The sequence below is a fragment of the Typha latifolia genome, chromosome 6, assembly GCF_019914945.1.
Source record: "Typha latifolia isolate L0001 chromosome 6, TyphaL0001v2, whole genome shotgun sequence".
NCBI classification, from domain to species: Eukaryota; Viridiplantae; Streptophyta; class Magnoliopsida; order Poales; family Typhaceae; genus Typha; species Typha latifolia.
Genome location: NC_133091.1, coordinates 10,816,858 through 10,832,051, shown reverse-complemented (window position 1 = coordinate 10,832,051; position 15,194 = coordinate 10,816,858). Strand labels below are relative to the sequence as shown.

Below are 15,194 nucleotides of genomic sequence, written 5' to 3'. Positions count from 1 at the left end.
GATTTCCTTTGAAGACTAACTCTCTTAGGCTCTCTAGAAGGGCTAATGCGTTTCCAACCAGCACACTTTCGTAGTTATCCAAAACAATAATTTGTCCACAATAAAAATTAGTATGGATTTGACGGCTCTAATTATATTTAAAAAAAATAATAATGGAGCATACTCCAATCTGCCGAAGCCACGCCAACTCTCTAGATTAACAAGCGGACAATTTGCTCCTGTTAAAATGAGTGACAGATCCATCATTTTAACGGTGAGAATGGTAGCTCCAGAAGAGCAGACGTTGAGAGTTTTGGACTGGTAGAAGGGTTATCAAAGCACCAAACAGGGCCTAACCTACTCCATTCCTCTATATATTAACATTACCACCTCCTAATATAACATTTAGTTTCTCTTAGCAAAACACACACACACACTCGTACAGATAGAGAGAAATGGGACCAGGAGGGCCTGGTGGTGGACCGGGACCCGGCGGGCCGCCGGGCTGGGGGCCGGGACCCGGCGGTCCGCCGGGCTGGGGACCGGGACCCGGAGGGCCGCCGGGCTGGGGACCTTGTGGCTGTCTCGGCTCTTGGTGTGTTTAAACTCTTCTTTCTTTGTTGTTTGTTTTTATGTTGTCATCTCTCCTCAAGGATTGGTTTTTGGTTATTTGATTCTTGTTGAAAGAATTGAGATTTGTGAGCTGTTGTTGTTGGTATTTGTGGTTGCAGCTTCTACTTCCTGTGCTGCTGTTGCGTGCTGCGGGAATGCTGTGGGCCATTCTTTGGTGGGCCCCGCGGACCACCAATGTGATGGGGCTCGCTAGGCCGTTTGATCGATGAGGCTACGTAATATGTAATAAAGGGATGCTTAGTGCTAAGTTTCATTTGAATATGTCTTTGTATAAATCTTGAATCCTTTCTCTAGGGCCAATTTGCACACACACACAAAAAAAATTGCAGTAAAATTAAGCTCTTATAATTGACTGCGTTTATTTATTTATTTATTTTTACATTAGATGCACATCTTTTTATAATAATGAGTGCATATAATTTAATATATTTTTATTATTTTAAAAAACTAAAGAATTCCTTTTTTTTATATTATACAAATGCCTCCTTTTTTTCAGTACCCGTTTAATGGAGGTAGAAGTCTTTTATTTATTTTTATTAGAAACAGATCTAATATCAGATATGCCTATATTTATTTTGTGAATGTATAAGAACTTATTATATAATTACTGAATTATATAGACGATCAGTAAGTAAGTATATGCAGTAGATTAGAGATTGATATATCACTATTTTAATAATATTTTAAATTAAATGATAAGTGGATATATCAATTTGGATATTATTTTTCAACCCATATCTATATCTGCATAGACTATATGAATATGGTAGGAATTCAGAAATACATATACATACACTCCAATATAAATCTAGATCATATTGAATTTAATACGACTTGTTTTCACCCGTAGTCTATAGTCTAGGATGATCTATATAGTAACTGTAAATATGATTTAAATTGTTATTTACTATCTTCACAACTAAGTGTTATGCGCTTTACCACTCCATGTTTGGGTCAAGTTTAGGTCTATTTTTTTTTAACAACTTTAGTGAAGACTAATTTAATTTTGTATTCAAACACTAGTTTAAGGTAATATGGGTTCAACACAACCTAATTAAATACATTCTTCTTTGTCGTTATTCTTCTATCCAATTATGTTTTATTTACCAACAAAATCCAATTATATTTTTCCTCGAAAAGACATCACTTCCATTTCAACTGTTATCTCCCTTTACTATTGTCCAACCATTCTCTCCTTCTTTGCTATCTTCTCTCTCCTCTATTATGAAGTCCATAAGGTGTGTTTTAGTTGTTTGACATAAAATACTTCCTAAATTCTATCTTTCATATCGCATTACTTTTATTATGACACCACTTGAATTGTGTACAATCAAACACCCAATTTTTGGAATTAGTTTAAGGTTAACTAGGCCAAAACAAGTTTTCGTTGGCCTCTTTATACACTGCTATAAACTATATAAGCACCGATGAAAACTTACACTAGCATTTAAATAAATATTAGGTAAACCTAAAATACCCGTCTCTAAATGCATGTGTTTATCACTTGAGTAAAACCTACGTGGTTTCCACGATATATGTTGGTCAATATTTATATATATTATATAAAATAAAAGCTCAAATTTTTTACAAATAACTCAAGTAAAAAGAAGTCCAAAATATCATAGATTATAACAAGCCCCAAAATACATATATATACACTCCATCTGATACTAATGCCCGTGCAAAGGGCTACAATCCATCGGCTTAATTTACAAAAATAAAATAAATAGCTGAGTTATAAATAATCCTCACCAGCTCCTCTACGAACTTGAGATTATCTACTAATTTACAATTTGCCCATTGTCCATAACTAAAGGTTACATGTATTAATAACAATAAACATGTTATGCATTATTCCAAGCTATCAAATTCTCTTTGACTCAAGCTCACGTAGAGCCACAACTATAATAACATTAAATGCTCATATTGAGCAACACAATCGAGGAGGAAAGACATCTAATGGTGTTATCGTCTGCTCATTATCCAAAGAACAACTAACTACTTATCTATTAATGTAGACTAAGTATCTCCACTATAGGCTCATCACCATCACATGGATCAGCATCACATGCACCCAAATACTACCCACACATGCCCCAACTCATCATCACCATCATGGAGCACTAGGATCAACGCAACCATAGAGCACTGAGCTCACACAAGCGCCCTCACCTTGCACCCATCGGATACCGCTAAGTCCAACAACCCCTATCCCACAAACATAGTTTATATATCATCTACTATCTAGTTTTAGTACTCAATAGTTTCATGCCTGCTTAAACTAGCATACGTGATGACTGATAGTCCCCTCGGAGACCTAACGACCTCAGACATTAGTTAATATAGATATAGGTAGAAGATATATTTTGCCTCCTAACATTTGGCTGAAAAAGTAAAACGCATTACCGAGGCAAGACTTAACTATATGTTCATGTGTAAGTAGTGTAGAGGTTAACATCGGCAATCATGTGACATACAAATCATAGTTATCATACCCAAGAATGTATTTAGTATTTCATCCATAATTATAAAGCTCTAAATAAATATAATTATGTTGACACATAAATAAGTATCTGCACATGCATAGTATGGATGTGATAAAACTATAAAATAAATATTACCTTATTAGTAAGTACTCCCAAACTATGGATGATTTACTTTGTTTGACACTGTTTCTCAGTTAACTTACTTTTTTTGCGCCTCTCGTACAGTAATGGATCAACCATGATAATGAAAGTAATAGAAGTATAAGCATAAGATTTTATCTGAAACTAATTATTTAAATGATCCATAGGCTGTCGCTATAGGTTCAGGTATGCCCACTTAAATTTTTTTTATTTATTGCTCAAGTAAAATTGTTATAGTAATAATAACGATTTATCATGTCATTAAGAGTAATGAATACAAATACATTCATATTCAATATTACACTAATTATTGCCAATTAATAGTAAATATAATAGATAAAATTTAAGGGCCCAAGTTGACATGGTTAATTAAATAAAATAAATTAGAACAAATTAAAAAGCAACTAACACACTTTGGCCAATCCGATGCATAACTCAATGGTTGGGTTGCAACCAACCCAAACTCCACAACACCACCCCATTAGGTTGGTCAAAAAGCCCAACCCAACCTATGCTAGGTCGCAACCCAAACAAAGGCAAAACTAAGTTGGGCTAGCTACAACTAAATCTAACCCACCTTAGGTTGAACCACACCTAACCAAAGTCAACTTAGGGTAGGCCCAACCCACCCTAACTTGGGCTAGGCCTCACCCAACCTAAGCCAACTTGGGCTGAGGTACTTGTAGCCCCACTCGCCACTTGGGTTGAGTTGCACCCAACCCAACCCAAGCCCAACACCACCTCTCTCTCTCTCTCTCTCTCTCTCTCTCTCTCCATAGAAAATAGCTAAAAGAGAAAGAGGTGGCTACTAGCAATCACCGCCACCAATAGTCAGGTCAGTCATCGACAACTTCCCACATGCTAGGGAAGAAAGCATGAGGCAACAACTCCATCGGAGGTGAAAAAAGGGTCTCACCTCAAAGAGGAGAAGCTTGATGATGAAGAGAGTTGTCAAGTGATTTTTGCTATCGACTATCTCAATCGGCGACGTTGAACCCATTTTGGTGACAATGATGGTTAGATTCACCCTCGAAAGCTAGCGGAAAGGGATCACTTGGTGTGGCCTATCCCAACGGTATGAAGAACCCAAGAAGGACAACGACCGGAAGAGCCTCGCAAGTCGAAGCTCCTCCGACCGACATGACGTCGAGATGAGGTTATTGATCAGCCAATTTTTTTAACGAAGGCAAATAAACTAAAGGGAGAGAGATAAGACTATTTGTGCTAATTAAATAAAATTAAATAAAGATGAAAATTGGGGACTCTCCCATGGATCACTCGGCAACATTGGCATACTCTAGCAACGACAATTGCATAGCGAGAATGAATGGGAAAAGGAGGGTTGTAAGATGAGAGAGAAGGAAAGGGGGGTGGGATGTCACACACGTGCCCAACACTTGTGCTATTTTGCGGATCAGTAAACATTTTTGCCAGTATTTATTTGTAAACATTTCTTTACTAGCGCTTTTACACGTCGGCCAAAATGCTTTCCCTAGTGGTTAACTACCAAAAGAAATATATTAGCCAACATATGTATACACCTCATAAGGTACAAAAATGTTTTACCTGGTGGTTAACTATTGAAAGAAATCCATTAGTCGACACATGTATATACATCGACAAATAGACACACCAACATATGTTGATTGATGTTTATTAAACATAAAAGATTTTTTCAGTAAATTTATATGCTATAGAATTTATATGCCGATATATAAAAATGATAACATATGTTGCTTGACAAGTATATAAACAATTCAAGACAAGTTTTGAATTTTTTTTATACATAATTAAACCAAATATAGTACTAGGATAAATAATTGATACTTCATATTACTTACTAGATCAACAAAATAACTAAATAATGGCAAAATAACTAGTCGCTCTTAATTCTAACAATTTGTGTTGGCATTTTTATACAAACCCATTATATTCTATACTTTCCCATGACATTTCCTACATACTTCAATCTAAACGCTATATACTCTTCCATTTGCCTTAATGGTTTTTTTTTCTTTTTTAACAAATGCTAGGATATCACTAATTAATACCAGCATCTCTTACAATTCGTGTGCCACCGCATATACTAGAAAATATGATGGACATTGCAAGTTAATTATTTATACCTACGTTCTTTGCGATCCACCAATATAATTTTTCACTGGCATTTATATGCTACAAAAAAAATATATATATATATATATATATGTCAACGTATAAATATGCTACCATATGTTGCTCGATAAGTATAAAAACAAGTCAGACAAAAGTTTTGAAATGTTTTTCACATAATATAAATAAATATATTAGTAGGATAAATAACTAATACTTTAAATTACTTACAAGGATATTGCTAATTTATTCCGGCATTTCTTGCAAACGTGCGCCATCGTAGTAGTATATGCCAGAAAATATTGCAAGTTAATTATCCGTACTGGTGTTCTTTTTGATCCACCGATATAGATATAATTTGATTTTTGAAGTTAAAAAAAATATACTAGCCGGTTGTATTTTAGTTCGGACCACAAAAATATTAAATACTTATATTAAAATTATAAAAGAAAAATATATTTTACACTCTCGTAATTTATTACTTTGCCCTCTTGTACTTTAAAAAATATTAAATTAGTCTCTATAGTTATAACTAAACTGTTAAATTTTTTTATTAAACTTAATTTAATAATGCCAAAATATCAATATCATGTTAGTTAAAGACAACATACAGATTTTAAAATAATATAGTTAAATGATCAAAATAGGCATAAACTAGATAGACTAATTTTTTGAATTAGAGGAGGATTAAGTGATTAAACTGCGAGATCAAGATGATAAAATGAAATTAAGCAATTTTGTAATTACCGGATGCGACACGTCGAGCCAAAGCCTAGTCTAGAAACGGGGACAGCACAGCATGGATGAGATTCTTTAATGGCACCATGATTGCCCAAGTTGCGTGCCACCTCAACCATTGCCCATTAGTGACTCTACTGCGTTATCCATAAAAGAGAGACCCGCACTCCACCTCCTCGGCGCGCGGCCAATTGGATGTTCGGGATCTACAGAAGCCACACTGGATTATATGTGCGGTACGCGGATCCAAGCAATCAGGCCGGAGTTGTCAGATCTTACTGTCCTTCCGACATCCCTTCTACATGACAACAAACCAACCCTAAGTTTGGACTTGGCTTCGTATTTCCACGCTTACACCGTCTACAACAGCCCGTTTGGTAGAGTCAAATAAAAGGGGTTAAGTTATTATTATCCACAAAAAATTCTATTTCGGCTATTCCCCCTGGATTTAGTAGATAAGATCAATAATTTGGATATATTATTCCATGCCCCAAGGTATCTATCTCTAATAGAATTTTTCAAAGCATCAAAAACGTGGCTTCAGTATTCCAATTTGTACTGCCAACCGCTTCTCGGTGTGGTCCAATCTTTCAACTAAATCCATCATCATGTCGGACTGCCACCTCATCCTCACGTTACTCTTAATGTCGCGAGGATTCTACGTGGAACAAGTAAATAGCCACGCGTCGGCTAGCCATCGGGCCGTAGCTTAATTGAGGCCGAGTAGCAGATCCGCGGTAAAAACCTGTCAGAATCTCCATGTTATCCTCCACCGTCCAAAAACCACTTCCCACGACGAACATAATACAAAACAAAGAGATGTTAATTACCCAAAACGCCCACGTCCTCAAACAAGAGGAATAGCGGTAGGACCCGTTATTAAGACAAAGGCTGAGGGCATAAAAAGAAATAAGCAAACCCGTGGTATTAAGTGGAACGCAATACCATACAAGCCCTTTGATTTATTTGCGGCTAAGGATGAGCATGCCACGTGGCCTCCCATTTTACTCTTTTTTATATCCGCGACCTCTTCTTCCTGGCCTCTCCAAACGCAAACCAAACTACCAAATTCCCCAAATCGAATCGAATCAAATCAAATTAAATACTTCCTCTTTCCCCTCACCCTCAATTTTTATCTTTACATCCCCTAATTTTTTATCTTCACGTCGCGTTTTCTATTCTTCTCTCTTTGTTCGAATCCATGGAGGGTGTATTGATGAGGTCGACGGAGACCGTGGCGAAGCCGGGAGCTCTTCCGATGAGGAGCGTTGGCTTCTCCGAGTCGATTCGGATCGGATCGATAATTAGGAGAATTGGATTCGGATCCGCAAGGAGAAGGGCGACTCGAGTTGGGCTCAAGAGCGTTCGAGCGGAAATGGTGGTGGAGAAGAAGAAGTCGCCGCCGAAGAAGAACTTGGTAATCCTTCCCTTCCTTGTCACATCGCGGCCTATATTATAGTAGATTGTGGGAACCTCCTGTGAAATTTAGGTGTTAATTTGTAAAAAGCCCTTCTTTGTTTTCTAATTATTTTGGATTTTTATTAGGAAAAAGGTACTCCGATCGAACTCTTCGTGGGCCTTCCACTAGATTCCGTCACCACCACCGTCAACCACCCCAAGGCCATCTCCGCCGGACTCCGAGCTCTTAAGCTTCTCGGGATCCACGGCGTCGAACTCCCAATCTTCTGGTCCATAGCCCAGCCCGACTCCTCGACCCAATTCGAGTGGGCCGGATACCTCGCCCTCGCCGCCATGGTCCGAGCCGCCGGGCTCCGCCTACGCGTCTCCCTCCACCTCCATGCCTCTCGCCGGCCCAACATCGCACTACCCAGTTGGGTCTCCCGCGCCGCCGCCGTTGACCCGAACATATTATTCACGGACCGGTCCGGTCAGCGCCACATGGATTGCCTCTCCTTTGCGGTCGACGAGGTCCCGGTGCTTGAGGGGAAGACTCCGATCGAGTGCTACAAGGGGTTCTTCCACGGATTTCGCGAGGCGTTCGCGGAGTTCTTCGGTTCCACCATTACGGTAATTTATCTACCTTTTAACAAAAAGCGTGTCTTTTTATATTCAATGGAGTAATTATGTGCTTTAGAATTGTGCTGATTGCTTCTTGCTCTTTCATCTCTAGGAAGTTTCCGTTTCCCTCGGCCCCAATGGCGAGCTCCGGTACCCATCCTTCCCACCTACCACCACCTCAACACATCCCTTCACCGGCGTCGGAGAATTCCAATGCTATGACAAGTACATGATGTCGCAATTAAAGCGCCATGCCGACGAATCCAACAACCCACTTTGGGGACTCTCGGGCCCCCACGATGCTCCGGCGTACCATCAATCTCCAGATTCCACCGACTTCTTCAAGAACAACGGTGGCAAGTGGGAGACCCCTTACGGTGACTTCTTCCTCTCCTGGTACTCCAAGCAGCTCCTTAACCACGGCGATCGCGTCCTCTCAGTTGCCTCCAAGATGTTCGATGAATTGCCTGTTCAATTATCCGCAAAGGTGCCTCTTTTGCATTGGTGGCATAACACCCGGTCGTGTCCCGCCGAGCTAACCGCGGGGTTTTATAACACTGATCGGAGAAATGGGTACGACGCCGTCGCGGAGTTGTTTGCACGGAATTCTTGTACGATGGTCATCGCAGGGATGGACTCGTCGGAGTCACCACCGCTGCTGTCTCAGATAACGAGAGCGTGCGAGAAGCATGGGGTACGAATCGCCGGTGAGAACTCTTCGCTCGGAGGTTTTGGAAGAATCAAGGAGAATCTCATGGTGGAGACTCTGAGCGTGGGATCTTTTACCTATCAGAGGATGGGTGCAGAGTTCTTCTCTCCGGAGCATTGGCCGACGTTTGCGGAGTTTGTGGGGAGCGTAAAGCAGACAGAGATGGATTCAGATGATTTGGTGAGCACCGACAACAAAGACAATGGCTTGTCTCTTCCGATTGGTTCGGCGGCGCCGGCAGGAAACGATCGGGAGATGCAAGCAGTTTAAGGAGTATGTATCTATATATTTATATCTATATATATATATATATAGATATATATATACATACATACATATGTTCTTCTTTACTGTTAATACTCGTATGCATTATTATTATTTATGGACTGAGAAATACTCAGAGGCAGTAGTTATGGCTAGATACAAATGTAGAGTCTAGATATAAATGTAAAATAATTTGTAGTAATGTGTTATTATTGAGGCATCTGAAGACATGGCTTTTATTTGTACTTCATGATTCCTTATAAAGTTGATATTTATATGTATTTCTTTTGTAAAATATTTAGTATAGTTATGTTTACATATTTGCAAATATTTTAATACCCCTCTAAAATTTATAATTTTAACCTAATGACTATAATAGTTAGATTTTAAAATCACATTCGGAACAAAAAGATTATATTAGTTAAGAAGATTTAATTATGTGTGCCTAATTTTTAAATTACACGTTTTCTTTTTCTGTGAAGATTTCTCTTTTTTAAATATAATTGTGATAGATGAGATCATAGCTTAATTATAAAAAATATTATTTAATACTACACAATTTAAATTTGATTATTTGGTGATAGACTTTAATTTAAATATAATTATCTATCTCTATTTGTTATTAAATTAAATTTAAATTAATCTTAAACTAATAAAAGATATATGTAAATAATAAAAAATAATCAAATGCATTTAATTAAAATTTCAAGTTAATTATAAAAAGACATCAATACGCTTGTTCTGATATATATATATATATTACTTGATATATTATTAAGATAATATAATTATCAAAAGATAATGTGCAAGATAATATATTTAAAAAATAATAATTACCTATTGAACTGATAATATCTTTTGAATTTTTCGTATTCCTATCATACCATTAAGTATCTTAACTATAACACCTAAATCATAAACACGTATATGGCACGAGCCCATTCGGTACGTGTAAGGCATATGGCAACTTGGTTAGTTGCCGACAATCAAATAAACATATATCAAAACCTCTAAGGGAGTATCTTGCTCCACTTGTTCACTAGAATTTTTGAAAAGGAGAAAACAAAAAGAGTCATGAGCTAAAGACTCAGTAAATAGACTTACCCCAAATTAGTGATGCCAAAAAAAAAAAGAGTAAATCATGTACTGAATAATATGAATTAGAAAGAAGCATCATGTTATGAATGAACATATAAGCAAGTCCTAAATAATCCCAGATTTATAGTAAATGTCATATTATAACTAATCAAAAACACAAACACTTCACAATGTATAAATAAATATTTATGTCATACTATCATCGTATCACTCTCAAATATAACACATATGATGTATGCCGACCATGTCATGATGTCAAATACAATTGTATCTAAATTATGATAGTTACTCAATAATCATATGCAATTCTCAGTATCACAATCATTACTGACATCTTAGTATAACACCACCATACTAGACTATTATGCACAGTCAACACTCGATACCCGATTTCATAATCCAGTCCGAAGGCTCAGAGCATACTCTACCAACCGTTAATGGTATCTTAATCATATAATCATACCCTGCCAACCGTTAAGGGTATCATCATCATCCAAATCCAAGTACCAAACTAGTTGATAAAAACCACATAAGGATAACTCGCCACATATGCCCTAGCGAATGGCATGTGTCCGAATGTCTGCTGTGCACACAGACTACTGACCTCGGATGTAAGGTTATAGGATTATCACTGTTTCGAGCGGTCAATCAACTCCAGACACTCCCTAACCCTCGCGCCAACTCGGTATTCTCGTACTTTCTACCAACTATCATATCCATGAGAACTCATGCATTTTCTTCTAAATGATAGATCACATGCTTTTTATTCAGTATTATAACAAGTCATGCATATTAGGAATTTAGGTAGAAGAGGAGTCAAAAGAAATGTATAATGTGATGAAATCTCCAATGGTACATATATCACATGCATACTCATGCTACATATCATCTTGACATAATATCATAAGAGTATAATCATCTCTAATTATCTCTATATATCATCAATATACTCATATCTAGGATAAGTCGACTTACATAAATGATAAAATATGCTCGACCGAAATCATTTTTAGATAAGATCATATAATCATGTTGGAGCCCAAAACATGCATATACATAATTATATAATATATCCTAATTTAATAAAGACGTCTAGGAAATAAGACTATTCACTACAACTGAAATGATCAAACAACCACTTGTTCACGTTGCCACAACGACGATCAGTCCTCAATAGCTAGGTCCACGGGGTCTTGAACATGGGGGGGGTCGGAATCTCAAATTATTTATAATATAGAATGCCAAGTCTTTTCACTATTAGAACTAACTTGACTAGAAGAAAATTTTTCGTTGTAATCATATACTCTTAATTCCTATATTTATTTTGTTATTTATTAACTAAAATTATATTATCTAATAATATATATAAAACATAATTATCTGCCTATTATTCTCTTTGATAATTAAGAAAATAAGAATTAAATTAATACAAATAATTACATATGAATATATGTACATAACTCTAATAATTACTATATCTAGCTAGGATTAATATAGTAATTTATATTGCAGGTATTTTGCTAAACCTGATATAGTTAGATTTAATTCATGTAAATTAAATATATTAGATTAACTATAATAATTAAATAACTAATAATATAATCAAATATAATTTAAATAGTAACTAATATGCTTTTGAAAAAAAGAAACTACACATAGTGTTGGTTGGGCCAAGTCCAGCACCTTGCCATGCAGCCAGGGGCAATGTGCTTGAGGAGAGGAAAGAAGAAGAAGAAGAAGAAGAAGGAGGAGGAGGAGGAGGAGGAGGAGGAGGAGGAGGAGGAGGAGGAGGAGGAGGAGGAGGAGGAGGAGGAGGAGAAGGAAAGGAGAAGAAGGAAAGGGAAAGGGGCTGGGCCATAGGGGAGGGGAATGGCTGCTGGTGGTCACTCAGCAGTCGGCCTCTTGCGATAGCCCCGAGAGGAAACCGTGAGAACTAGAGAGAGAGAGAGAGAGAGAGAGAGACTCGCCGGCGGGTAGAAGGGCTGACGATGGCTCTTCCCGGTAGTCGGTGGCTGCTAGGGAACTAAAGGGAGAGAGAGTGAGAGTTAGAGAGAGAGAATGATAGAAGAGGAAGGAGAAAATTAGAGAGAGAGATGAAGGGAGAGAGATCGGAGTGGTAATGTGGTGGCGACGGAGTGGCTAGTGGGCTCAGTCCCACCTCCACGCGTCGCCGTGACGTGGAGAAGAGTGGCTCAATGGAGATGCATGGCACCTCCACCACTGCCACAGCATGCAAGGCATACTCGGCACGGGGCCGGCCACAGCGTGGCCGGTCGTGTCGTGCCTAGCTTTTTTTTTTTTAGTACTTGGGTTAATTATTATATTTTCTATTAAATTTTCATCAAACCGATTGATAAATAATTACCTCTGTGGTACGAAAGAAATAATCTATTTATTATATATGCATAAAAGAGGTTATATTAGTATAGTTATTATGGTGTTTTTTTTATAAAATGATATAGTGTGCAGTAATTACACGAGTTTAAATGATAGTTTAGCAAATAATTAAAATATTTATTTATAATGGATTGAGAAGAATAAACGATGGAAATGAAAGTTAATTAAAGTAATGTCTATATAAAAGTAAAAATAGTAATCCATAAATATAAACGACAAAAAATAAAAAAAATGAGAAGAGAGAAAGTACTAATAAACTAGTATATTTACTTACTATACTAATATAAAGAGATTTTTTTAAAAAAAATTTTACAAGTGAACAAGGTCTTAGTTTTTGTATGGATACCGAGACATTTGCACCAAAAGAAACTTTCAAAATAATAAGATGAGACTCTTATTCGCACCTCTATATAAATTTATGCAGGTTCCATTACAAAAGGTATGCATTTAGTATAGAGAATTAGCCCAAGCTCTATCTTATTATTACTAAAACTAAAAAGACTTTCTTAGTGCAAATATCCCAAAGGGATACGTCCAAAAACTCTTTATTTTTGCATGAAGGCAAATAACAGTTAAATTTTGGTTTCATATAAAAGGAGGACAAAAGTACTCATATTCTTTTTTTTTTGTTTACATTTCTAAGAAATAAAGTGATTCCTATATTACTGCTTCTTCGATAGAACATGATGTCCAGTTTCTGGGTGCTGGATTAGGTGAGTAGGTTGGACTGAGGATTATTTACCAGCAAACAGGTGGTCCTCGGGAGAGGCACTCTTTCCCCAGATCCGAATACCACCCAAAAAAAAATCTATTTTATTTCATCTGAATTGAGTTCTATAGCTATATTTTCATGTCATGTAGTTCTTTTAGGTATTATGTTGCTTACTTTTACTTCTATAGTTATATCTTCATGTTCCATTGTAGTTGCATTGTTTCTCTATTCTAGTTATATAGTTATATCTTCATGTTTTCGAATTACTTTACGTATTAACTTTGTTTCTATCTCTATCTCTCTAAAATCTTTTAATCTTCTTATAATTTTTGTAGAATTACTTTTACTTCCAACGTATTTCTATATTACTTAGTGTATATCATGCAGGGATATCTAATCCGTGAAACTAGAAGGTATTATGCTATTGTTACAAAACTTTTCACTTCTATTAGAAGAAATTCTAATAGTTATTATATTACATTGTCATTAGAAAGTATTTCACTATTGCTAAATGTATTTCGCTATTAGAAGTTATATCGCTATTATTACCAAGAATTTCATATTTTATAAGCCTTGTTCATTTCAGGAATAATTTTTTTCTTATTAGCTAAACATCATAATAACTATATTCTAGAATATAAATACTATTTATCAAAATTATATCTTATACCACATACTAACTCAATTACTAATTTATTCTTGATATCTATCTATTAATCTGTTTTACACAAATCAAAAGGTATTTACAATAACTTTATAAAAAATAAAAAAATCTTTTTTCTATCATTTTTTTTTACTTTATATCACATCAAATATAATTATTATATAATTATTTTAGAATATAAATAAACATAAGAATAGTTGTTTATTAAAAAAATACATATTCTAAAATTTATATTATAAAAGTTGTTACTAGTTAACCCAACATAAGCATAAAGTAGTCCGTTATTTATTAATGTAATTTGTTGATTTTCTATTCAAATTTTCTTTTGTTTTGGCTAACCAAGGAGGAGAAAAGAAATTTTAATTGAGGAAAGGGTGGGCCTCTACCTTGGAACGAAGAAACCAGAGGGAAGTAGATCAGAGGGCAGATGACCAGGCTAAAGGAGGAAGAAGGTAGATAAATGTCAATAATCAATTTTTATTTGATTTATTTACTTATTTTAGATCGAAGAAACGAGAGGGAAGTAGAATTAGATTATTACTGTCAATAATTCAACATTAAACACATCAATCTTCTGCTGCTCTAGGATTGTGGCATTTGAACGCCATTGGCCGAACGATAGACTACAAAAGCTTGATGCATACTACAATAAATAGATTCTATTCAGCGAACCCAATCTCCCTCGTGAGGTGGCTCGACTAGGCTTGGATCACATTAGTTAAAGGAACTCACTTGTGAGTGTACATAGATTCAAACTATAACATCAATCTAATTTTAGATATTTTTTATGCGCGCTCTATTAATTTGGGCAGAAAAACTATTAGTCTCACTTTATTCGCAAGTATAGAGACTAATTTGAGACTTTTTTAAAGCACATGAGATAAAATAATTTTAGATATAAATATAAAAGGGTAAAATATGTTTAACTCTAAAAATAATAACAATGACATTTTTGTTATTTGACCTATTAACTGCTTCAGATTTTAACATATAATTATCAAAAAGTTACTAGAAGGGCATCATGCAAAAACAACATATTTTGAGGGATATCCATACAAATACGAAATCTAGAGTCAGTGTATACAAGCAAATAGGGAGCTTATGAAGGGGTATACATGTAAAAATAGAAAACCCTAAACAAATTCTTGTCACTTCTCAGTTAGGTTGCTATTAATTTTGTTGGCTTTGTGAAGATAAAAACAGTCATCTTGGTTTTGATCAGAAGCAAGCATTTCTCAGCAT

General features: G+C 35.9%; 1 protein-coding gene and 1 long non-coding RNA gene across 2 annotated transcripts; both read left to right on the top strand.

The window, feature by feature from the left end:
- The first annotated feature begins 255 nt into the window (after positions 1 to 255).
- Positions 256 to 960, top strand: LOC140790429 (uncharacterized). The gene is made up of 2 exons (XR_012109403.1): positions 256 to 574; positions 711 to 960. It is a non-coding gene; the product is annotated as an uncharacterized lncRNA (long non-coding RNA).
- Positions 961 to 7,048: 6,088 nt separating this feature from the next.
- LOC140790960 (inactive beta-amylase 9) lies at positions 7,049 to 9,362 on the top strand. The gene is made up of 3 exons (XM_073141281.1): positions 7,049 to 7,506; positions 7,635 to 8,117; positions 8,221 to 9,362. The coding sequence occupies exons 1-3, from the start codon at positions 7,291 to 7,293 to the stop codon at positions 9,085 to 9,087; spliced, it is 1,566 nt and encodes a 521-aa protein (XP_072997382.1). The 5' UTR covers positions 7,049 to 7,290; the 3' UTR covers positions 9,088 to 9,362.
- The last annotated feature ends 5,832 nt before the right edge of the window (positions 9,363 to 15,194 follow it).